The sequence below is a fragment of the Perissodus microlepis genome, chromosome 13, assembly GCF_051167445.1.
Source record: "Perissodus microlepis isolate ML-2025 ecotype Zambia chromosome 13, ASM5116744v1, whole genome shotgun sequence".
NCBI classification, from domain to species: Eukaryota; Metazoa; Chordata; class Actinopteri; order Cichliformes; family Cichlidae; genus Perissodus; species Perissodus microlepis.
Window position 1 is genome coordinate 29,234,425 of NC_140473.1, and position 26,563 is coordinate 29,260,987.

A 26,563-nucleotide genomic window follows, 5' to 3' on the forward strand; every position below is an offset into this window, starting at 1 on the left:
TGAGTCATAAAACGCCAAAAAAGGAACACAGCACCAAACTACATCCTAAAAAAAATCCAAATCCTAAATTTTGCTCTTGCTTTGGCCATTTACGTGTTAATCATTTATTTTACACTGCATCTGAATAATAAGTTAATGTAAAATGTTATCTATAATAATTCGGCTGTATACAGAATAGAATTAAATAGAACTAAATAGAAAAAATAAGAGCTCATTCATTCAAATCCAGCTGTGCTGACGGGGATGCGCTAGTTGTGTTGACGTCAGTCGTTAGGCGGTCACACAGAATGCCTGTGTAGAATTACGGCGAGCGCGCGTGCGTGTATGTGTGTAAATTTTGTCCTTGCTGCGCGCGACCGTTCGGTTGCCTGGGTCAACACATGAAGGACTTTAATATCAACACTGCAAAAAGTACACACAGCGCTTACCGTAAATAAAACGGTTCCCGCCGTTTGTGTGTGTGCGCGCGCGTGTGTATCATTGGCGTATCCGCGCGACACCCCTCTCTCCACCTCCCGACGTCACCGCTCTCCCTCACTCGTTTAAGGCTCTGGCTACAACCAGCGCTCACACAGACGTACGCGCGCACAGCCGCTAGCCAGCAGGCTAACTACCGTTTCCTCTTTCCCTACCGGCGGTGTGGTCGTTGCGTTCAAACTGTGTTTTCCCGGTGTTGTTATGTGAAGACGTGACTCTCGTCGAATAACGGAGAATATTTATCTGCATCTCTTCCTCGGCTGACCGGGAGCCGCCATGGAATGCCGCGTCCTGTCCATACAGAGCCATGTAGTCCGGGGATATGTGGGCAACAAGAGCGCCTCTTTCCCGTTACAGGTAAATACAATTTGCATGCACCCGTTTTCGGACAACGAGCGACCAGACGCTCGTTATCGGACACGACCCTGTCTGACGTGTTTCACTGCCCTTTGCCAACAAAATCCGACTGCGGCACTCTTATCAGCGCCAAACAGGAACGTGTAAATGGCTAATTAGATGGTGGAAAGTTAGTACAGTCTTGGATGCGTTTATTTATGGCTCCGGTTAGTTGTAATTTCCCAACTGTGAGAGTGAAAAACGGACATAATCGACGGCGATGTTAGATGTGCAACGAGAATCTAAAAATAACTGTGTAGTAGCCCAGATATTGAGGGACAGCCGCGACGACAGGTGTCGTGCATAATCTCCCCCCCCCCCACAAACCTGTGCATCCTTATCAGAGATGGGAATGTTAATCAGCAGAGGTGTTTTTTTCTACCAGCGTCTTCGTTATTTGCACATTTAGCCACCAAATGAAGAGGAAAGTCGTTATCTGCTAGAGAAATTGCGGCGCGACATATGTCATTGAGGGTGTCCGATAATGGAGCAAGGTGTTCTTCATCATAATCCGTGGAGAGAAAACACGAGGCTGTAGAGCAAGCGTATTTAAGCTGTATAAAAACGTGTAGCCTACCAGTACTTTTTGAATGAATCATCCAACAGTGATTAACAGCCTGAGGATTTTCATACAAAATCAGTGCAGTTATAATATGTCCTATTGTCATTACAAAACAAATATCGCAGTGAAAAAAATCCTTAAACTATACCCTGCTTTACTACAATTTTAAAGTCTTCCCTGTGAATTGGATTGCACCCCCTGACATTAGATTTCCTTAAGGAAAGCAAGTGTGAATATTGAACCAGAATTAAAATAAAGAAATGATTGGGCATGATTTTCAAGCCCTTTATATATTGATATAGCTAAAAGTCATAATCAAAGTATTAATCTGACTGAAGTAATGCTATAAAAGTTTTTGATCAAAATAAAACTTAAGTAACAGGACTCCTTGTGCAGAATAGCATACGATACATTAGTGCATCTGCTGGGTACCTTTTCTATAATAATGCTGCATAATATACCTTTATATTTCTAGTTTCAATTCTGGAACATAATAGGTAACTAAAGCTTTAATATAAACGATGCGGAGTATCATTTGTAAAATTTGAAGTAGTAGAAGTAGAAAGACCAACAACACCACAGAACAAACCCCAAATGATGTGCAAGAACTTGGTGACAATGGGAACAAAGAACTCCCATTTACCAGGAAAATACCTCCCGCAGAAATTGGCTCAGGAACTGGAAACAAACAAAAGTGTTTGTCTCCTGAATCCAAACTGGGAGCTGCTTCCACAGGAGAGGGTCCTGATCGCTCAAGGCTCTGCCTTCCATTCAACTTTTGGAAACTTTAGGAACTGCAAATAAGCCTGCAGTCTGAAAAGAGGCTGATATTGGAGAAATATGGCCTCTATTTGAGATCAAGGCTTTTCAGGGAGAACAACTTGATAATTAATAATTACAATAGGTCAAAGTAGATGTAACGAGTTTCATCAATATGAAGAAGGCAAATGAAAGAAGGCAGTCATAGCTATTAGCTGCACCACGTCTCATCATTCACAGTAATACTGAAAAATGTATTTACATGGTTATACAGTGTTATATCAGTGGTACCCTGATATAACACAAGACAAGCGCACACATGTCTGAAACTGAGAGCAATTTAGTAAAAGGGTAGTTATAATAACAACAAGGACACAGTTGGAAAGACACTTGGAGCTGTACTCCAAGTGTCAGGAAGAGCAAAATGGATGTAATTTACTGATGCGGTTACATGGTGTGGCAGAGTAGGGCTTTAGGAAACTGGTTGAAAAGCTTGACCCAAGATACATCATCCCGGGTAGAATATGTATTTCATTTTAGTTTTATTAGGGACAAGCTATTAATTCAAAATCTCTGTTCACCTGAGTGTGTAACAGGTGAAAGAAAAATGCTTATTGCTGATACATTTAGGTTGTTAAATTACAATCGTCTACCTGATGAAGGTCAACAGGACTGGAACCTTGTAGTTTAATAAATGTATTGGTGGTAAGCGACACCATAAGCGGGAACTGCATTTAATTGTTTTGGTGAAATGTTTTTATGTGACATTACGGTGTAGCTGCTGAAGACTTGTGAGGGTGAGGTACTTTTTTATTAAATTAAACAGTTGTGTTATACTTTTACTTAAAAGTCAGAGAGTTTTTATATCAGCAGAAATACTATTATCACAGATTTGCTAAAAATTGTAAGATAATTTTGTACTTGATGGCTATACCTGGTTAGACACCATGATTCCATGATTTTTAGGGCTAACTATGATAGTAATTGCTAAGTAGTTTATTAACGTACCACACAAAAGAATTGAGCAGAAGTACTACGTTACATCCCACCAGTAGTCCTATCACCATCATTGAATAGTGTTAAGTAACAGTACTCAAGCCCAATAGGGAGGTAAAAGGAAGCTGGAAGTTGTCTTAATCACAAAGTGTTGCACTAATGATAAAGGCTGTAGAGCAACTTATTTAACAGTGGGAACAACTTTGCTGTGACAGAGTTTTGTCTGATAACAAACCACATGCTGTTTAATAAATGTAAAATGAAAGTTTAATGCAGCAGTATCTTGTACTTAAGATGTTTTGAAGAAAAAAAAAAACTAGGCAGATTAATAGCCTGTAACTCTGAAAGTCTTCGTACTGTGAAGGTAATTTTTTTTGTAATGGTCTTTGGATATCACATGATATATAACATTTGTTAGCTGATCATAACAAATGTTCAGCTGGTTCTGAATTGCTCAGGTAGGACTTTTTTTTTTTTCCAGATTCATAAAATGAAAATCATTTCATTACACATTATAATGTGGCTGCCTGATTTTGGTGTCCTCGTAGCATTTTGCTAGAGTTATTTATCTAACTAGGATTTCAAGTATGTTCATTTCTTTCCAACGTTACTTCAGAAGTTAAGAAATGCCATTTCCCTGCTTCTTGTGAACTTGGCATTTTTTTATCTTAAATTTGCCTTTTTGTACATCTGCCATTTTTTCTTTTTTCCTAAGAAATTTTCCTGTTTTGTTTCACATAATGCACCGTTTGAATCTAGAGTCTAAAGTTGGCCCTTTATAGTTAATTTGATATGTGAGACCTAGAGACCTAGTGTTCTTGCCATCAACTGACAGTGAAAGTGAAAATCTTTTCCTTTAGGATCTCTGATGTTTACAGTTATATCACCTTTATTTACTGTATAGCACATTTAAACCAGGACATAGGATGATGCTGACGGATTGCTTTGAGCCTGTGATTATCTTGATTACACTGAGGATGGTTATAATTTTAGTGTGCCAGTAGTGATGCAGTCAGTAGTGGTAGTGAGGCTTTATCGGCCAACAGTACAGTACATCACCCTGAAAGACTGGAGCTTGTTGTAAGAAGGTTCAGGTTTATTTTTAGCTTGCAGTACCCCAGGGTGAATTTTGCGGTTATCCAATGACTTGTAGGCTTTGATGCATGTCACCAGAGTCCAGTAGAGACACTAATGTTCAACTACTACGCCTGGTTAAGCCTGTTTATACAAGGCTAATACTAAAGCAGTCTTAACTAGTGCAATGTAAAGTGTACTGTAAAAAAATTGTCATTATGGCTGCTTATAGCTTAGGTGAGTAGGATCACTGACACTTGTCCCTAAGTTTTCAAGACTGATGTCTTGGATTCATGATAAACATCTGAATAGGTAACAAATTTGCTGGGTTGTAGGTTGTTTTTTTTCTTCAGTTTCTCCTTAATATTATTTCATAACAGAACGGTAATGCAGCCTTAGCTGAGATGCTCAGATCCCTCTCTTTAGCCACCTCCATCAGCTCATTTGGGGGGAATACCAAGGCATTCCTTGACCAGCTGAAAGATATACTCACTGTGCCCGGAGTCTACCCTGGAGCTTCCTGACAGGGCATGCTTGGAACACCTCAGCCCAGGAGGCATCCTAGTCAGATACCTGAACCACCTCACCTGTCTGTTTTTGTGATTGGAGCATTACTTTCCCCTTTTGAATTGCCTGAAACCAACTTAAACTCTTTCATGGCCTCACAAAGATCCTCCCACATGCATGTTTTTGCTTCAGCTCCTGTCAGAGCCACACTCTTGGCTTGCTGGTATCTGTCAGCTACCTCTGATATACCTCAGGGTAACCAAGCCCAGTACAACTCGTTCTTGAGCATGATGGCTCCTTTTACCATCTGGTTTAGGGACTATCTCAATAACAGGCACCCACTACTTTGTGGCTGCAGTTCTGTGCAGTTGCCTCGGCAGGGGAGGTACAAAATATGGTCTATTCAGTCTCAATGTCTCTGATATTCGTTGTAATGCTTTTGAAGTTCTGCTGAAGGTGGGAATTGAAGATTTTGTGGACCAGCGCCTCTACCTCTGCTGGATTCTCTCAGTGCACCTGCACAATAGGTTTAATTTTGGGTGCACCAGGGCTGTCCACTATCCTCCTCTGCCACCTGATCCAACTCACCAGGGGGTGATCAGTTAACCGCTTAGCATCTCTCTTCACCCGAGTGTCTGAGACATATGGTCCCAGATCTGATAAAACAATTACAAAATTGATATTGTTCGGCAATGCAGAGTGTCCTGGTGCAATAATTAACACGCTCATGCTTGAACATGGTGTCCATTATGAATACACTGATAAGCCTTGCTAAGAGAGCCAGCATTTGTGTTAGAATATCAAGAGTCTGCAAGAACATACATTTTCTAGGAGCTGCTCATGGTGCCAGTGTGTATAATGAGTGTGTCTGGATGGTGATTGCGGCAGACAGACTGTGTGAATGAACCACCGCTGATGCTTGTGGACATAAGCAAAAATTAATTAATTAAAAAAAGGGCAGTGTGTTAAATTTAGACTCCAATGGAAAACCCACAGGTCAATGAAGGAGAAAGTCTCACCATGCACAGTAACAACCATGATTCAGCTGGTGTCACAGATCAGAGAGAAGATGATGATGATGGTGATGAGGATGATGTCAGCGAGCGTGCCGGGCATCCCTCTCTCTGCTGTCACGACGGAGAATCTGTGGCATGTCAGCAGCCGGGAGACGGCAACATGAGAAAGCAGGGCTCTGATTGGCTGCCACAGGATTCCTCCTAATGACGTCAGAAAAGATGGAGACAGGCTGCCTTAAAGTTAAAGCTTCAGCTTTCACATAGAAACAGAATTCAAGGGCACTGGCACCCTCCATAATATCAAATAGTGATTTTTTTTAACATTAAAAATATTGAGTACTTTTAAATTTTACATTTTGATTTCTTTTAAGTGCCAGAAGTGGAAAGGAATAGTTCTTTCAAAAATAATGTAGAGAGTAACTGCACAAGAGAAGAGTGTAGCAGTTAAAGTGGAATAAGTGATCCTTATTATAAAACTTTTAAGTTATATCAGACTTTAGTGACATGCACCCACAGGTATGGGCATTTCCAAATAGGGGAGAAAAGCGGACTTTTATTTCTCACTCTGTTATATAAATCAAACTGAACTGAACAGTCATTGCAGAAGGATGGTGCCAGCTAAGTCACGATGCAGTAAAATTAGCTGTTGTGTTGCCTCAGATGTGATGAGCCAGAAGTGCAACTCGTTAATTGAACTCGTCTTTCGTCAGCTGTGAAAGGGGTTTCCTCGCAGGGGGAATTTACAAAAAGCTTTTCTCCAAGAAGGCAAAATGTTTAATTTTTTTTTAATCTGTTAAGATCCTCGCCTTGAGTGAAAGCTTTCCCGTCAGTAGCGGTGCAAACAGTCTGTCAGTGACTTGAGGCCCATGAATAGAGCATGGGAAGATGTGACCTAAATAACATATTCTTAGACCCACCCATGTACATCCGCTGTAAATACACGGTTTTGCATCAACGGCCAATTTGGATCCACGCTGAGCCAAAAGAACACGCTGCGATAAATGTCAGTGACAGTTTGTGTAGTCACAGCAAAGAAACAGATGTTTCCAAACAGACGGGAGGTGATAGGCTGGAAGCTCAAAATCACTTCTGAATTGACTGAAATTTGAAAACTGAAGCTGAAAGAATTCCTAAATGGTAAAATCCAACCTCATCATGCATTTATTGATCACACCCACTACTACTATGAGTAACAACAGTCTTATATCTTGAATAGGATTGAAAGTAGCGTTATGCTCAAAGCTGCCATGTTTTTTTAGGTACATGCAGTCCAAAATGCTGCAAATGTTCTGCATATTATGTTTGGATAGTATTTACATTGATATTGAAACGTTAAAATTATGGGGCAATTGTTTATTAATTTTCTTATAATGTATTTCACAAAATAGCAAACAACTTATTGTGAAAGTTACATAAAATGAATGAGTGTTTATCAGAACTGAAGCACAGACTTCTTGGACAGCATGTACTTTGCAGTAAACCAAAATACTAGTATGATATTTAGATTAAAAATATACAATAACAAGTCAAACAGCAGCAGTTGTTTGATTATAGAGAAACTGCAGTCGAATTTGCTTTGGTCAGTAATTACAATTTGGATTATTTTAACATTAAAAACTGTTTTTTAAGAGGGGGAAATAGAGTGTTTGGGGTAGGGGAGTCAGGGACATCCAGTAGGAAATTAGTCCCAGGCTAGCAGGTGTTTTCGTCTGTAAAGGCAACTACTGGCTCCAGGTAGAGAGACAGAGAGGGACACCAGGATGTCCAGACAACAGTGGGCTTGATCCCTTTTGGAAATCTGCTCTGTAGCTACACAGGGAGCAATTTTCATTGCCACATTTAGCCATTTACCTCGCTTTATTTAGGAAATTTGTATTAAATATTTTGGCAAGGCAACGATCACTTGAGGTTTAAAGTGTAACGTGATCACTGACAGTCCTGTAAGTTAAGACAACAAAAGACTCTCCTTGAAGGATAATGCAAATATTAATATATCAAAAAAAGTCATAATTCATTCAGTTCTGTGTGCACAGGAGTGTAATGTGACTGCAGTGAATTGTTCTGCATGTTAATCGTGTTTTCTGAATGCTTCACGCTGCTGAAATAAATACAGTGTTCCACCTTTCAGAAACCCGTACAAGGTCAAAGTTAATATCTACACTGTGTTCCTGGGTGGGTGGAGGGGCTCTTCTCTGAAAGAGGATTCTTGTATCTCAAAGTCACAGTCAGTTGAAAAGAACAAAGACCTCATTCACTCTGCCAGCTTTAGCTCAATTAAAATAAAGACATTCAGATAACAATTAACTCAGCACGTGGATGAGCCATGTGTGTGGGTGTCTCTCTCTGGGGTAATTTATAAAAACAAATCTGTTAAGAAACACAGAGAGAGTGAGGACACCACGAGCTGTTTCTTGCAGATCTGTGTGCAGATTTCAGCAGAAGTTACATTTAGACGATGCCTATATGTCCATCAAGGTTAAATGAAGTCTAACAGAGTTTCTTTTTCCCTCCATTGCAGTTTGACTTTTTCATGTTCAACTTTACAGTACTAAAGTATTTTCAGCTCATTATTTTGCAGCTTTACTATGTTGATTTAATATCACAAACACAAAACAAAGGCACTGAGGCTATCTAGTTAGCTACAACTGAACTGCCAAAGTAAACCTGAGAAGGACTGTTCTTTAGTGAGTCTTTGCATTAAAAATGACAAATGACTATCCTCTCTTTGAGGTTGACTTGACACAATGGAGAAGTAACACATTATACATTAAACTCAATCAAACTGTTCACCCAGAAACCAATGTGTCTGCCCTTCTGTTCTTGTTCTGCTTTCATGAAAAAAATTAACTTGGTTAAGTCATCACAGATAATTTCTCCCACTGCTCAAAGGTGGGCAATTATTGCTTTGCGGCAACCAATAAACCCTTACTTGTGGAGAAAACTCAGATTAAATATTTTAATATGCAAACCAAACATGGTGATGGAATCATGACAATGTAATGACCATATTTCTAAATCTTTTTAATAATTGTTCTAGTACACTGCCAGTCTGTCGCAGGGCTAACACAGACTGACAAACAGCCATTCACACTCACATTCAGACCTATGACCAATTTAGAATCACCAATTAACCTAACCCCCCCTAACAGCATATCTTTGGACCGTGAGAGAAGCCAGAATACATGCAAACTCTGCACAGTAAGGCCCCAGCTAGATCAGGACCTTCTTGCTGTTAGGCAACAAAGCTAACCACTGGCCATCACTGTGCTGCCCGAGGGTACAACTCCTCCACAATAAAAGCATCAATATTCCAGCAATGTTCCAGTTAAGACATAATGCTCTCGGTCTTTGAAAAGATGAAAGCTTTGTTAGGAATAAGTATATCTCACTAATGTCATAACCTGGTGCCTCACACATCATCACCAGTGAACTCCTTGTGGTACCTGAGACACACCAGCAGCCTGAGACTACAGAATGAAGTCTTTAAAACACAGCCGAGCTGTAAAAGTGTGTTCTCCTGATATCTTCTGACAACTATTTTCTTTCTGTGTCTTCTGTTTTCAGCTTTTAGGGTTTGAGGTGGACTCAATCAACTCCGTCCAGTTCTCCAACCATACAGGTCAGGCCACTGACTTAGCCTGTGTATCTCTCAGTTTGTGCGTGCCTGCTTTGTGTGGGTGTGTGTGAGTCAGTCAGTTCCCTCTGGTGTCGTGATGAGGTGTTGGCGAGTGTTAACAGACATGGTTGCCTTCGAGGCAGCGACCGTGCCGAGGCTGACGACTCGACAGATGAATGAGTTTCTGTGGAGGTCAGCGGCTGCATGCTCAGACACCAGAACAGCTTGGAAACACAGATATAGCTGCAGGGAGATGAACGCCATTCACATTTTATACAAGCTCCATCTCTGTCTCTCTTTTATTGGACATGATGCTGCTGATCTGGTGCCATCTCTGTTCTCTTTAAGAAGAATCATCTAAAGATCCCATTTCATGAAAAATTCATTTTTATACTTTTATGAGATTTTTTTGTTATGAGCCGTGAAAATCTGAAGTTGCTTAATTGGCTCTCCAGTAAAACTGTTTTGTTTTTTTACATCCTTAAGCTTATTAGCTGTATGTTAAGGGGTTAAATAATTATGAAAGTTTATTGATGACTGTCAAAGTTTAAAATCTAATCAGTATAATTGAAAGAGATTTTTGCAAAGGCGTACTTGTGACAGAACTAATTTGATTTGAAGGAACTTGTATGATTGCAGTGATGATGCATCTTGTTACAGAGATAATGCAGACATCGCCTCTGGGCTGTCTGCATCATCTCTCTGTCACATTTAGCCATAATATTTGGATCTGATTGCCAGACGTGAGTGAATAATCTGCACCGTGTCTCCTTTGTCGCACTGATGTGTGGCCCCACTTCATGGAATCCAAGCTAACTGAACCTGAAGAATGAATCAGCTGTGAAAACAAACATATTTGTCCAGCTGTTGCTTGTTGCTTCATAGTGGAGTCAAGAAATAGTAGATCATAACAAAGGTTTGATTTTGTTTGTGGGTGGTAAACTAATTTATCTGCATATCTGATTTCACGTGATCTAAAAGACAGTGCGACCCCCTTGTGTTATGGTTTAATGCAAGTGATCCGATTCCATACGGTTACTGCTGACTTAGCTGTAAGCTGAAAGTCTGATTGACGAGTGAACTGCTTTGAAGTCAGCCTCAGATTGTTTTGTACGGAGTTGTTATCGACACAGATAATAGTGAGCTTAAAAACAGTGAAAGTGACCTGTGGTGATGTTGCAGACTGAGGCTAAACATAATTGTAGGAGTTTTTGTAGGATAAGTGTCTTGTGGGCGAGCCTGGAGCTTAAATGTAGCAGCAGATGATAGTATTTATATTTGCCTGTTGCAGCCTTTTTCAGTATTTTCAACTACTGCCTAGGTCACGTTTCATGACAGACATGTGAGCTTTAAAGAAAGTTTATGTACCTGAGAGGTTAGATTCAACTTAGCTAGGCTTTCTTTGTGTTAGCTGGTTCAAGAAAACCCCAAACCCGCTGAGATTGATTTTTGTAAATAGCTATTTAATGTCTATCTTCTGTTTCTTTACCTTTTTCTGTGTCCTGCTTTTGGGTCCTATTGATGCATATATAGTGAAATCTCACAGTGAAAAATTTGAAGCCTTTTTTGGGTTTAACTATCATTTATAGCTCACGAAAATCAGAAATCCGGTTTCTCTTTAGAATATTTCATAGGACATACAAAAAATAATTTACAAAAGAGAAATGTCCAACTTCTGAATAGTATGTTCTCTTATACACTCAGTACAGGCTGGAGCTCCTTTACCGTGAATTACTGCATCAGTGTCACCTTTTTCATTATCACTTTCCGGATGACATTGGATAGTTTTGCAGGAAAAGTTGAGCCAACTCCAGAATTTTCCTCGCAGTCCTTCTGAAAATAAGGTTTTTCTTGCATTTCTTGTCTTAGTGAATTACTGGAGTTCAATTTAAACCCTTAGGGACGAGTTAAAGCCAGGAGTGAGTAATCTAATCACAGGTTATAAGCTCACTGTTATTATCAATCCACTTGCAGAGTAGACAGTGATACAGCTGAGGACGGTGTGTTGTGGAGAAGAGAAGAAAAAGTCCTCACATCAATTGTGGGATTCTGTTTGAGTGACCTTAACGTAGAAATGCCTCAGACTTTAATCAGATCTTACATTTGCAATTTCTCAGAGGAGAGTGTGTAATTTGGTGTGACATATTGAAGAAGACGTTTTCATCTGAAAAGGGAGAGAAGAGCGGCTGGGAGAGGGGCAGAGAAGGTGAACAGAGAGGAAAAAAACTGGAGAGAGGAGAGAAAATGAATCAAAGAGAGAGATGATGGAGAGAGAGAGATGCTGGGAGCGGCCATGCGACGCAGCAGTAAACAGCAGCGGGCGTTGGGAAATTGCGACAGCAGCGTGCGATGACGTCAGAAGCAGCTCTTATCTGAAGGCCTGCCTTCATTTTGCCCTCCCTCTCACGCACACACCACTCTGACTGCTCATCTCTTTTCTTAGCCCCTTTGGCTTTCTCCTGGCTTGTTGCTTAGCAACCAGAACCCCCACCACAACCACGTGACCTGGCTGTGACTCACCTGGAGCCACGACGTCACCAGCTTGCAGCAAACCTGTCATGTGCAGACAGACACCCTCCACACTGGCTTATATGCTTGTGGCCACTTCACATACATGCACACCTGTATACAGTATTCAGCACATGCTGAGGCAACACACAAACACAGTGTGTGTGTGTGTGTGTGTGTGTGTGGTGGAGCATGTACGTCTTTGTCCTGCTGCTAGCCTCCACTCTGTCCCTGTCTAACCAGATACTGTGTCTGCAGGTATCAGGCCTGCTGTGTGTGTGTGTGTGTGTGTGTGTGTGTGTGTGTGTGTGTGTCTGTGTGTGTGTGTGTGCATGTATGTGTGTGCGTTCTTCATGCAATTAGATTAAAATTCTGGGTTGTGGGGTAAAGACATGTCTGGGGCACAAAGACCTCAGGAATTTATGATCAGGGTGTTTGTCTTATCCTTTGGATGATGTTTGCACGGTTTAATTGAAATGAGATATTAAATGTAAAATCTTGATATGTCAGTGAATAAGATGTGATATAATGAAACATTAGATATTATGAAATGTGGGTAGAAAAGTTATCCTGTGTGTGAACCCTGAAAAAGACTGAGGGCATAGACGCAGACAGGAAGGGAGGAATAATAGGGAACAGTTGAGCCTAAGCAAACATTAAAAAATACAAATAATAAAGGAGGAAAGAAAACCACACGAGGGTCTGACCTTCAGAATAAAACAGGAAGTAAACTGAAAGAGGGACTGGAGCAAACTCACACAGAGAGAGGCTCGACTAATTAAAGTATCATTGTACAGTTTTCTAATCACATCACGTCATGTTTGATTCTCATTTAAACTTTCTTTGATTTACTTTTTGTGAATCGGTTGAAAAGCTCACATTTCCCTGCAGGAGAAGTGTGTTTTATCCACTGGTCTCTTCACAGCAAACACAGTAACATCTCTCCTGTGCTTTCTGAAGGATATTCTCACTGGAAAGGTCAGGTCTTGACAGCAGATGAGCTTCACGTTCTTTATGAGGGGATCAAACTGAACAACGTACACCACTATGACTATGTTTTAACAGGTGGGTGTCCTACTTTTTCACTTGTACCGCTGCTCAAAATGCAGATATCGGGACAGTTTAATTTAGTTTAATCAGAGTTGATTTTTAGATCCCCCTGAGGTTAAATTTAAATAAGTTCCTTGCAGTCTTCTTACTTTTTTTAGCATCATGTACTTGTGTGCCAAATGTAGATAACATGTGTTATCTACATTTATCAAAGCAGTAGATCAATTTTGACAACGGGAAAAAAAGAGATAAGAAGTCACAGTTTTCTTCTGTAAAAACTTTTTAAGGTAAATCTGAGAATCGGTTTGGATTTAAGTAAGTTTAAGTTCAACTGGGTGCCATTATTGACATACAGAGCAGTTTAAGTTTAAAACAGTTTTTAACAGAAATCAAAAAGTATAGTTAGTTATGAATCTTTTCATACACCGCCTATAATAATTTCTCTGCTCTGTCTCTTCCTTGTGTGTGTGTGTGTGTGTGTGTGATGTCTGCAGGGTATACCAGAGACACGTCCTTCTTGGAGATGGTGGTGGACATTGTTCAGGAGCTAAAGAGAGCCAACCCCAACCTGGTGTACGGTAAGCAAACACATGGTTTCACAGAGTGAGAAGGGCACAAGAATCACATTAAATGCAACAAAAGATCCACTGCTGTGACTGAGCATTTGGCTGCAATAAAGCTGTAACCTTTGTTACCTTTAGGAAATTCTTGCGGTTGGTAGAGCTGCTCAGTTATGGCAAAAACTGTAATCAGATTATTTTGGTCATACTTTTAATTAATTTTAAGAAAAGTGTCTTTTTACTGGGGATTTCAACTTAAACTTAAGTAAATAATTCAAATGAAAAACAGGTTTCTTTTAGAGTGGTAGATGTGGTGGAGGACAGAGTGGGAGGGACAAAAACAACCGCAGCGTCCTTCCACAGGTCAGTCTCAGATTTATCAAGATGAGAGGTTTGGCTCCTGGGCTGAATGTTTTACATTACAGGGAGTCATCCAAGCCTTCGTTATCAGAGTTTAAACACATTTTTGGTGAGGCAGCAAAGGCATTTATTATTTAACCAGCTTATTCAAAGTAGATCCACTTCACTCCAGGGATGACTCTGTAGCCTGAAGGATTTTTTTCTCATGTTACACCACTCAGTTTGACTCAAATCAAGACTGTTGCAGTTTTGCCTGTGGACACTGTAATAGTAGATATACAGTGAGACTTACTGCCTCTGCTCAAAATAATAAGCAAACATTGGGTTTTGCAGAATGTGTTTACCTAAGCACTTATAGAAGATCCTCTGTTACATGCTGCTGCGAGATGCTTTTGAATGTTGTCATACTTTAATAACATAGGAGAGCAGTGACTGTAAGACAGCATGGGTGTTTTATTGAAGTGAGAGTAATTGTATACATGTTTCTGGCTGTATTACACATATTTATTTGTCATATCAGAACATTACTGGATGTTTAATCTCTGCCTTATTAGTTCATTATTTCATCAACATCTTCCCAGTAACAGGTTGTACATTTTTTAGTGCAGTTAGAAACACATGGAAACACGTGGAAATATTTCAATGTGACTTTTTTGTGTGGAGAGTGGGGATTGGATAAAAGTCTGATTGGATAAGTGGTTAAGAGGATGTATGGATGCATGGATTTATGGATGGATGTTTGAGCAGATCAGTTCCAGAGTTATAGCATAGTTACCTTTCAAGACCTGATGTCCAACTCCACCCTCAGAACTAAACTTACATTTTTGCCTTCACCACAGCAGAGGCTCCAATAATGAGAAAAAGTATTAAATTGGTCATTTCCTAAACTGATATGTAATAAACAGTATAGCCCAAAGCAGGGTCTCCAGGTCTTCTGTTTTAATACTTTAAAAATGGATAATAGGTTTTTCTGTCAGTCTCATTCCCAGCTTGGATGCGCTCATCTCCAAATCCACTTTCATGCCTCCCATCACTGCAGTGTGTTTATGTAATGCGCTGATTGCTGGTGTGCTCTCACTCTCAGTATCTTTTTGTCGTTTCAGTGTGTGACCCCGTCCTTGGAGATCATGGATCTATGGTGAGATTACTGATTATTCGTGTACCCTTTGTATGTGTGTCCATGCTGATGTCTGTTGTTTTTAAGAAGGAATTTTGTGCCTTTCAGTTTTGTGTGGGTGGGATTTAGTGTGTGTGTGTGTGTTTATACAAATATATATATTTGTGTTCGTGTTCTGTGGGTGTGTTACAAGACTAATTTCTCATGACAGAGGGATTATTGTGATCTGACAGTATTACATATACACAGTGACTCACTCTGTGTGTATATATATCTACTGTGTGTGTGTGTGTGTGTCTATATTGTGTATGTATTACATTATGCGGACAGTTTGTGTTGATCATGTAAAAGCATGAAAACAAACATCAGAGAAAAGCTTTGTATTAACACAGCCCACAGATGAAGTCCTCTGTGTTTGTGTGACTCTGACTCTGTTTCCACAGTATGTTCCTCAGAATCTTTATCCCGTCTATAAGAACAAGGTGGTTCCTGTTGCTGACATCATCACTCCTAACCAGTTTGAGGCTGAGTAAGTAAAAGTGTTTTCAGTCTTGACAATTTGACGACTCTGTGACCATCTGTTCATTCACCTTCTGATTAGTAGACTAATATCACTGCATAACAAAGCCTTATATTATTGCCAGAGCTTAGTTTTATTTATATAGTGCCAGTTCACAATGGTCATTGTCTTAATGTGCTTTATATTGCAAGGTAAAAACTAGATGTTGATCATATGGTCACCAATGAGCAGCCCTTGGTGACAGCAGGAAGGAAGAACTCCTTTTAAACAGGAAGTGAATGCATTACTTTAGTTCCCTAGTAAGAACATTCATTGACATGAATGCATTCCCAATCCTCTTACAGGTAAGTTTAATCATCACAGCTTAATTCCGAACCCTGATCCCTACGTTAAGTTTAATCTGTAAAGTAATAATAATGTAATGTAATGTAATAATGTGAGCAAGTAGGTCTCATAAAGACAGCTGGATGTGTTTTTATTTCATTTTATTTATTTATTGCCTGGTTTCCTGACAGTGACCGCTACATGTGAGCAGATGCAATCACACACACATTCTGTGAGAGAGTCCTTACAACGGTCCTCTGCTCATGTCTGAGACAAACTCTCCCTGAATGGTTTTGTAGTTGTTCTGATTTTCTGAGTATATTGGTGCAAACGGTCTTTATGTAATGCCACTTATGTTACCTAATACTTCCATTTTGTGGTCCCAAAAATACATCTTTGCTCCCCTTGTATCCTCTCTTATCTTTCTTGCTATTTTTCCTTCCACACTTTATGAGAATCTCTTTTATGTACTCTTAATTTAAGCACTGTAAATCCAAGATGACTTGAGTTCTTTGAAAATACATTATTTTCATCAGTTACTTATTTCCTTTCTAAATATTTCTTTATAAATAGTGGTTGTGTAAATAAAGATGGATACTTTCTTCTGTCACTATGTATTTAGCACTCCTCTTTACCCTGAGATCACACAGTGAGATTGCATCATTAGAGCTTTGCTGTTTTTGGAACAAGATTAAGTCTGATTCACGCTCCAGTTCAAAGGTTATACCAGCAGGAGAGCGCAGAATACAGTTAGTGCCATTCAAGTACAGAAATGATTGATTAAGTCGAAAATAATTTGTCAGCTCAGCAACAGAAGAAAAAAAAATTCTGACAGTTGCTTTGATCTTTTTTTTCCTAGTCTGTTCAAACTGTTTTAGTGGTCCATTATCTGTAGGTCATGGACCACGAGATGGACCCAGGCAGAGTGATTAGTGCATCCTGTAAAGCAGCATAATAGCCTAACAGCTAACATTAGGTACAGTTTTAGCTTGAAGCTATATATAATGGTCTTTAAAATACATAATTCGAATAATTTGGAACTTGAAGAATTTTGATGGAAACTGCTAAATTGAACCTCTTGTTAGTCAGCCTGCTCGTGGAAAAGTAAAGATGGTGGTTGAAGCCCAGTCCTAATAGTTTGCATTATGTCATTCGCGTTCTGTTTGTTTTCTCATCACATTAATAAACATGAAACTATTTGAAAACCTTTTTGAATGTATATTAGTGTCTCTATAAGAAAACAATTTTCTGCATTAAGTCATTTAACGTGGTAAGATTTAAAACCTTATTTTTACCTCCTTTATAGTAGGACTCAGTGGACCTAACAGATGAAGCCATCAGATTCTTTGTTATAAATTCTTAAAAGTGTAACATCTGCTGCTTAGGTTTTAAATGACGTTTTTATGATCTCCACAGTCACATGTGAAGTTTTTTTTTTAACCCTTACAGCCTCTTTTTTGCAGTAATATTAAGCAGTTTAAGAATCTCACATCTGTCACAGCTTTATTGTGAAGTTACTCCACCTGCTGGTTTGTCTGTATGCCTGCAGAATCAGACTGAATCAGGTTTTTCTGTTCATGAAAGAGTCTTGATTTAGTGTCTTTAGGGTCTTTGTTGCAACTATGTTTTCACACGTTATTTATTTTGCAGCTGTTGTGATTGTTTGCTTGTGTTTTAGATTATTGACGGGGAAAAACATCAGCACAGAGAAAGACGCTGTAGAGGTAACATATCTACTTATCCTGTTTTTCTTGTCTACATGAACATTAGTTCTTGCTGTAAAAGTAGAGCTTGTCTTTTTGCCTTTTCCAGCTTCATACTTGTGTATCTCATGTTCTGATTGTAGGTAATGGACCTCCTCCATGCGATGGGCCCAGACACAGTGGTTATTACGTCCTCTGATCTTCCCTCTAGACTGGGAGACCGCTTCCTGGTGTCATTGGGCAGCCAGCGTCATGGTAGGCGACAGGATTAGGAATGTAGTTTGACATTAATACAGGAATTTAACCTGTTGTGTGTCTGTTGTGCTGTTCAGTTCGTCCAGATGGCAGCAGGACAACACAGAGAGTGCGATTAGAAGTTCCCAAAGTGGATGCTGTCTTTGTAGGAACTGGAGACTTGTTTGCTGCTATGTTGCTAGCGTGGACACATCACTACCCCACTGACCTAAAGGTACACATTCACAAACAAACACAGAAAAACTGTTTGGAGCTCAGTCCAAAGTAACTGAAAGTTTGAGGAATAGGAACAGATTAAAAGACCTGCAGAGATTTGATGAATTAGTCCTCTGACTAAAACCAAGAGCAACGGTTCTGCTTTTTGGGGCGATCGTGGCTCAAGAGTTGGCAGTTCGTCTTATAATAGGAAGGTTGTCGGTTCGAGCCCCGGCTCCGACAGTCTTGGTTGTTGTGTCCCTGGGCAAGACACTTCACCCATTGCCTACTGGTGGTGGTCAGAGGGCCCGGTGGCGCCAGTGTTCGGCAGCCTCGTCTCTGTCTGTGCGCCCCAGGGCAGCTGTGGCTACAATGTAGCTGCCATCACCAGTGTATGAATGGGTCCTTAGGGGCTAAGTAAAGCGCTATACAAATACAGGCCATTTACCATTTTTACCAACTTTTTCTGGACACGACTATATAATGAAATACTCCACTACAGTCTAGTAGGTGGCAGTAATGGAGAAGACTATAACATCTAAAAATCTTAAACCAAGAGCTCATCAAATTAAGTTTATGGATTATTGTATATTACAGGCAAAACGTATAACTGCAAAAAATCAGGTTTTCCTGCTATTGGTGCTTGGATAAATTCTTTGGCACAATGTATGGCAATGGAACAGATAACTTATTTTCTCAAAGACAAGTTAACATATTTTGATGATATTTGGAAGGTTTATAAAAGAAGCAAACATCGGACAGTAGTGTGGATAGGGTGAAAATTATTTAGTTTGTGCTATCTATTTCTATTTAGTTTTTGTTTGTTTGTTGTTGTTGTTGTTGTTTGTTTCTTTCAGTATGTATAAATGCCACACACTGTACTAATGTTTGCATATTTCAGTTGTTTTTACTTGATGTATGTTTGGGAGAGAACAGGGACGGGGGGGGGTGTCTTACTACTGCTGCATATTACTGTGAAAACAAATCTTTGTATGCTGTTACAAAAACAATAAAAAGATTGTTAAAAAAAGACTATAACATAAGCTCATGCAACAATAATGCTGTGTGAGAGGGGTAATCACATAAAAAACATAAAATTCAAACCCCTTAGATTTGGCTTTCCTGTCAGGCACTGCTGCTAGTCCCATTCACTTACACTGTGCCCTTTCTGATCTCACCCCAGAGAGCGAATGCTAACTTAATCCATGTGGTGGATACTCACTTGTGGTAAAAGCTAAACAGTTTTCAGCAGTTGGTGAGTCCAAACTTTCTAAGTCCGAAGGCTGACCATCAGGGGGAGGAACGAAACTTCTACCTGATGCTTTTTCAGCGCTCATCGGATTGGTGCACTATGACCTCATCCTCCAGGGTCAGACGTCAGTCTGCTGTAATGTCTTGAGGCGTCTGAGGGAGAACATTAATAGGAATTTATCTCAAATCTGGTGACACGTGTATAATTTTTTCTCACCAAACATGGTATGGTATTTCCACTTAATATGGTGGAAATACAGCTAAGTAAATAAAAGATAAGGTGACATATTTGAAGTCAGGAAGAAAAAAGATAAATTACTGTTTTTTTTTTTCTTTTCTATCTCTCAGACGGCCTGTGAGAAAACGTTTTCAGTGATGCATCACGTTATCCAGAGGACCATATCCTACGCTCATGGTGAGAATAACAGAACTAGTTATCAGCGCCTAAAGCTTTCCTTGTTTGAATTTCATGAACAAAAACACTAACAATTATATGAAATCAGTTTAAACAGCGTTACTTTAGAGTTTCAAATTTTTTAGTGGTAAAAATAAAAACTAGCACTAATATTTCTTACCTGCATGGGTCCTCACTACAGCAGCTGATTGATAGTTCACATCTGTGGGTCTGGATTTCTGCTCCTGTTGTTATCAGTTACTGGCTTCTCCTGCATAACTGCTTTTAAATGCGTTGCATGAATGGCAGTTTGTTCATGACACCTGTCTTCAGATTCCAAACTTTGCACAATCAAACTTTGCGGGTTAATTGAATTTTGTGTGACCCTTACCTGCCCCTCTCGCCCTCAGAGTTAGCAGGTCCTGGTCGGAGGCCCAGTCCGCCCCAGCTGGAGCTGCGGATGGTCCAAAGTAAAGCTGACATAGAAGATCCTGCCATAGTTACGGAGGCCACAGTCATATCCTAACGTTGCCCACCCATAAGACTCATACTAACCTCTCCACCCATAAATCTCTCAGCTCCTGTATCTCGGTAAATCTCTCATTACTGTAAACCTTGACTGTCATTGCCTAACTTCAATAACTCATCCAGACTCCTTAAACACCTTAGTATTGTAAACCCTTTAGTCCTTTAACCCTTTGAAGTCCTCAGTGTCCTGATCCCTAACTTAACCCTTAACCCTGTTTTGGAACCAGAGCCATGGATAGACAGAAGGTTTGGTCAGGGTATCCGAGAGGACTTTGCAGCAGCTCTTTAGAATTTTTTTGGGCTCTCCGGATGACTCAGATAGTGAACTTCCACAAGCACAAAATGTCATATGTTAAGGTTAATGAGAGTGATGGCTTTAAAAAAAAACATCCAGTATTCAATCATCTGCACGACAGTGGAATTGATTTGGAGCTGGTAAACTGAGATCTGGGCAAAACTCATAACTGTTATAGAAAACATGGGAGAGGTTTTGTCCTTGGAGTGCTGCTAGGATAAGTTAATAGTCTTACCTCTAGTTTAAAATAATATTTTACCTTTTTTAAGTTTCATAAGACTTATTAGTAAGTCTTATCAAAAGGTTCTCATGGATAACTTGATAACGATCTCGGGTTTAGTTTCTGTGGTTTCTCTTCAGTCTGGCCTGGTTTTTTGCCCCTGTAGCCACACTGAATAGTGATGTCAGTGTATTTGGATGCACGTCAGTCTATTCACAGTGACCCAGCTGCTGAATAACAGCTCTCGCACAGAGTTAGACTGTATTTGTGGTGTTAGTAAGGGTCATGTGCACGTGCCAATGTATGTACGTGCACATGAAAATAGGTGCACCCATGCTTTCTTAAAAAATAAAAAAAACAATAAAGAATACAAACATTTTCATAGTAAATAGCAATAATCAGCTGCATCTACAGGTCATCCTTGTTCTGCTCTGCAGTGAGCTCAGCGTAGGAGCAGTAGAAACAGTTCTCCACCTGCTGCAGGTTCTGATTATTTATTAAAAATTACTTAATTAGGAAATGATGTGAGAGTATCTGAGTTTACTGGGACTAGATGGCTAACATAAACCTTTCCCAACAAGTAAAGACATGTAAACTCCACATGGGGCTTCCTGCATGGAGTCAACTCCAGGTCCCTCTTGATGTGAGAAAACAGTGTTGCCAAGGATACGGCAGACCTCTGGGTCGAAGCTGATTTTCAGAGCAGAACAAGAATTACTGTCAACAGCTGACTTGGAGTACGCGTGACTGTGGGACGAGATCTTTTTGGTGGATGTAGTTGAGTAATGGAACGTATGAACCTACATGGAACATATCACGGATCCTGGATCTGGCGAGTAAGCCGGCTGATAGAGGAAGAAAGGCTTAGAGGGTCAGGGTTAGGAGTGACTTACCTTTCATCCAAAGAGCGAGGCAGTTGTCCACGGATACAAATTGAAAAATGAGTTGCAAATTATAACCGGGCAGGCCGCCCAACTAAAGTCTCTTTGTGGAACCACTGAACAAGTTCTCCAAAACTCTACCTCAAAATTATTAAACTTGCCTACTTTATTGCTCTATTACTGCCACCCTGTTAAACTGGCATATTCTGTTTATTTCTGACAGTGTTGCACTCTAGAAGTGGTTCTCCACACCTGACGCCAAGTTGCAAGACTCTAAAGATCAAACACTGTTTTTCTATGGCTCTGCCCACCACTCTTTTAATCCCTTACCCGTCTTACAGCAGTGATGTAATGGTGACCAAGTTTAACCCCTGAGATCTCTTGAAAAATATGAGAAAACAAACAAAAAAAAAAACGCACAATGTATAGATGTTGTACTATAACTGTATTGGACCATCTGTATGATATCTTCTATCTGATCTGTCTATTGGACCATTGTGTTGATGCTACTGTACTATAGACTACACGCACTACAATATCACTCAAACAGGAGACGTCCGGGTTGGTTGTGGCACTCGCAGACGCTTCAGTGCCTCTAGTTGTTGTCACCTGATAGTAACTGTCTAAAAATCATAGTGTATAGTTGAACCTTTTTCATCTTAGCACAACATGAAAAAAATGGGCAACCCGAGCTGCCTGAGCTCTCCCCAGCTGATTGTAGACCACTCAGAAATCGGCCACCTCAGTGCCAGAACCAACCCACGTCACGCCGGACGGCTGCCGGCCCAGCTCTCGCCCAGAACTCTATATCTGAAAGTTGAGCCACTGAATTTACTGGAAGCCTCGAGTAGTATTGATAACATCTACAGCTCTGTAAACTTTTATTTTTAAAAATGAGCTTTTGATTCCCATCACACTCCACTGTGGTCTTTGTCACGTCTTAATCTGTACCAGAAACCTGAATTAGTCTCTGCATGTGCATACGAGTTTCTATTACCTTTATGTTTAAAAGTAGTCATTAGGTGTGTTAGGTAGAAATAGTTCTGTTTGTTGTGGGTGCAGTAAAAGTAGGTCGAATTTCAACCAAATGCTGTGAGTTGAATCTTGAAACGAAAGATTAGTTTTGCACTAAACTAATACAGTTAAGTCGTTAGTACAGCTTAATCTGTTCAAACAGTTTCAGTTAAATCATCATCTTATATAATAAGATGTCACAATATAAACAATTTTCCAGAGCTAAAAGTGATTAACAATAAATGCGCCCCAAAAATGCCTCTCAAATTTTTAGTTGCACAAAAAGACGATAATGGGATATAAAGTCAAATGTCAGGGTTTCAAAATCACAGTATCAGCTTTTGAATTGCATTAATATTTGTTATAACCAAAACCAGTGGTGGTATTATAACCTGTAGCTTTTCCACAGTGGAACGTGATGGGAAGGGTGAGAGGAGAGCAAATGGCGACAGTGGTCATGAGCTGGTTTCAAACCAATGATGTCGCAAGAACTTGGGATGTGCCTTAGCCCACTGCGCTACAAGGGCACCACAAGAAAGGAGATTTCAGTTTTAAATTACCTCCAGAATCTTTTTTTCTCCTCAATTTTGGAAAGTGCAACCAAATATTCAGAGGCTTAAAAAAAAAAAGAAAAAAAACAGCCAGAAGCCATCAGTGGTCCACCTGAGCTGGATGTAAGGTTCTGGGCAAGTCAGTGTATTTCTGTACTGCTGTTGTTTCTCTATGGACTGTACTGTGATACTGCCTTAGGAATCTAACATCATAATACCACAATACTACTCACAGAGAGGAGGAGGGGAGGGAAGGAAACATGAGATGTCTTAAATGTAGGTAAATGTATGTTTATCTTGTTTATAGGGGTGCAAAGGGCGGAATTATTGTCTGGTTTACAAAATTGCAGAAAATTGACTCTAAATCGCTTTTAATTCCAACTAAAAAAAATGAAACCCAAAAAATATAAAATTCAGTAAATATTTATAAAACAGTATTTTTTTTTCTTGGTGAATGACTAATTTGAAATTGCAGCGTGGGTCAGATTTATTAATAATGATCCAAAACTAGACAGAAGTTAGAAAAAAACAACTGAATGAAAGTCACTTTATGATGTCATGGAGCTCCGTGTGTATGCGCACTGCTGAGAAAATGAATGCAGAGACTTTGTGAGCTTTGCAGTTTGCATTATAAAGCAGTCAGTGATTTACCTGCCTGCGAACCTCGGCACAAAACCGTTTTGTTCACAACTTCTAGATCTCCACCTGCACCAATTGCGTACACATCGTAACGTCTTCCCCTCCAAAAAATGCAACATTCCTTGTGAGATTTGTCAAAGCCCCACAAGGAATAGGTACAAAATAAAGCATACAAACAGTTAATTAACTGTTTGCAGTTAATTAAAACTCAGATTGTTAATAAATCTGGCCCTAATTGATTTATCATTTGGGAACTGCAGTGTTGTACACTTGTGCTCAGAGGTAATCTGAATGCACCTCTTGGACAAATAGGTGGGAAAAACGATCTCATTTGTAAAACACTTTTGTACCAGTACAGTTATATTGTGTCACTGTAGCGCTGATTGTCATATCAGTAACAGACTTAAGGAGTCTGTGCATTTTGCCAACCGTCTTTCAGCTCTGCTAACAAACCCGACCGCTGTAACACTGGATCTAAACGCATCCACCTGTTGTGTCTTTGCTCGTGGGAGAGTGTGTGTATGTGTGTGTGTAAATGTCGTTTATGGTAACAGGGTTTCGTGTGTATGTGTGTCTGCGCATGTAAAAATGAAAGAGCAAATACATGGAAAGAAAATCTGCCAAATGTTGTGGGATGAAGAGGAGGGGGAGGTTAAAAAAGAAAAGGAACACTTTGGTTAAGATGAGGAGGGGAGGAGAGGTGTGTTCAAGAGGACAATCACTCCCTTAACCCCAGCTGAACATTTAGAGGACTGCTCGGAGAGGGAACTGAATCCTAAATGTTCCCTTGATGCCTCACTTTGCTTCTTCTTCCTTTACATCCTCCAAACCTGTGCAAACCCCTGCAGTGCCAGTTCTTCTGTCTGTATTGCTAGTTTTTAAACCTTAGCCTTGCCGTGTGCGTGTTCGTTAGATGGTTAAACTGTACTTTCACTGTTTCTGCTGTCACTGCTTTGTCACGCCGCTGTTCCCTGTTCTCAACGTGCCTCAGTGTCCATGTTGTTGCTGTCTGTCCTGCTCACGCTGCTTTCAGTAAGTCCAACTGCTTCAGATTCCTCCGTTGAATTTTGACTTGGTTAAAAAAACAAAAGACGCAGGTTTGGTCTCTGGCTGCTTGTTCATGGTAACTGTACAGGGGTTGAATTTTGTAGGCAGCAGGTGTTGCTAATCTTTTGAGGTTTTTAGAGTTTTGAGGGGTTTTTGTTCACTGAATCTGGTTATTATCATTAAAAAATAATTGATAGATTTTAGATTTTTAAAAAATGTTAGGTTGTGTTGAAATACACCATTTTATGTGTTTTAGATGGAGGGGTGATGTCGCCAGTGAAGTGTCGAGTTTATTGAATTTAACTGTTTGACATGAGACCAAACTGGAGGCTCAGACCATCCAAAACATTGAGGTTTACACCTGCTACTGACATGCTTCTGTTTGTGGACCGTGTGTCACGTTTTTAAAGTTAACTGCAGATCAGACGGCCGGTGAGGATTCTGAATGTTTCACTGAAGTGAAACCCTGTGTGATTGGATCCTTTGCCTCTCTGTCTCTGGCTTACGTGGTCATGTGACTCATTCCTGCGTGGCTATCCATGCTCTCCCGTCCTCACACCCCAGCCTCCCCTCGTCCGTCTCTGTTTAGTTATGAATTGGCTGCCATTAAAAACTGCAACAGCCCACCTGCTTGTGCCACAGTGGTCCTCTCCTCCTCTACATCCACAGGTTCAACTCCACCACTCTTTTTTTTCCTTCTGTTCTCGGCGGCCAAAACAAAATGAGGAAATGTAATAATCATTGTTTGGTAACTGTTTTTAGTGCTATGTTTTTGGAGCGTTACGAGTATTTTCTAACATGTTACAATAAAAGATTGTAGTGTACAAATTCACATTTATAAATATATATATATATATATAGATATATATGAGAAATGTATGTTCTAATGCAATAAAGAGAGATTAAGAAGTACAAGAGCTGGATCAGTCTCATTATTTACAATCTGTTTCTTCCTTAGATTTTATTGGACATACAAAATGAGGACATGCTTCCGTATTTTAATGAATTTTATTTTGACATTTATCTGTGTGATATGCAATGCATTGAGTGACTTTGTGCTGTTTCAGTTGGTCTCCACACCTCAACCTTCTCAGACATGATCGTAGATCTCAAAAGTTGGATTAAAGCTTACAATGTCCACCATGTGATTGCATTGTCAGCCTCATGAGGCAGTAAATATGGTGAAATGCTGTATCTGGCTCCAATCAAACCATTTTTACATCCCTTATTGTTTTTAGTTTAGGTTAGTGATAGCTCTGTTTTCCTGGTGCTGAGTGAGGGTTTGAAAAGCCAGAGTTCATTTCTGAAACTAAGAATGGATCAACCTGCCACACCAATGACCACCTGAGGGCGCTGCTGAGCCATCAACTACATGGTATGACTGATCTTGAGCTCCAGTCGACCAGAGGTGGCAAAAGTACAGACATTCTGTACTTAAGTAGAAGTACAGATGCTAGTGTTAAAAATACTCCAGTACAAGTTAAAGTACTGATTCAACTTCTTTACTCAAAGTGAAAAAGTAGCTCTTTGGAGCACGCTTCTATGTTTGTGCAAAGCTAACTGAACCTTGTCCTACATTAAAGTAACAATTAACCTCTTAAGCCCCAAGCCTACCTGATCTCCTGCCTTTTGCCCCCATATCAGGGGGCGTTGGGGCTTAAGAGGTTAAATAATATTAGTGGGTATAATACTAACTTTATTTCAGTCTAAATTTTAATTCTAATAAAGGTACTCAGCTTGAATCAGGT

General features: G+C 39.9%; 1 protein-coding gene across 2 annotated transcripts; it reads left to right on the forward strand.

Annotated features, from left to right (window-relative positions):
• The first annotated feature begins 509 nt into the window (after positions 1-509).
• On the forward strand, positions 510-25,730 carry pdxkb (pyridoxal (pyridoxine, vitamin B6) kinase b). 2 transcript variants are annotated; one of them, XR_014802001.1, is made up of 12 exons: positions 510-834; positions 9,352-9,406; positions 12,872-12,976; positions 13,456-13,539; positions 14,985-15,019; positions 15,442-15,527; positions 17,521-17,566; positions 17,689-17,800; positions 17,878-18,014; positions 19,595-19,661; positions 20,051-22,550; positions 22,742-25,730. XR_014802001.1 is itself a non-coding variant. In XM_084948937.1 (11 exons), the coding sequence occupies exons 1-11, from the start codon at positions 754-756 to the stop codon at positions 20,164-20,166; spliced, it is 924 nt and encodes a 307-aa protein (XP_084805063.1). In that variant the 5' UTR covers positions 510-753; the 3' UTR covers positions 20,167-25,730. The 2 variants fall into 2 exon arrangements, 1 of the variants encoding a protein (XP_084805063.1); XM_084948937.1 differs by having other exon boundaries at positions 20,051-25,730.
• The last annotated feature ends 833 nt before the right edge of the window (positions 25,731-26,563 follow it).

Excerpts from the sequence above, each read along its gene's own strand:
- pdxkb (XM_084948937.1), top strand. The coding sequence starts at position 754 with ATGGAATGCCGCGTCCTGTCCATACAGAGCCATGTAGTCCGGGGATAT. Across the intron at positions 9,407-12,871 it reads CCAGTTCTCCAACCATACAG|GATATTCTCACTGGAAAGGT; the intron begins GTCAGGCCACTG and ends TGCTTTCTGAAG. Across the intron at positions 15,020-15,441 it reads TTGGAGATCATGGATCTATG|TATGTTCCTCAGAATCTTTA; the intron begins GTGAGATTACTG and ends CTGTTTCCACAG.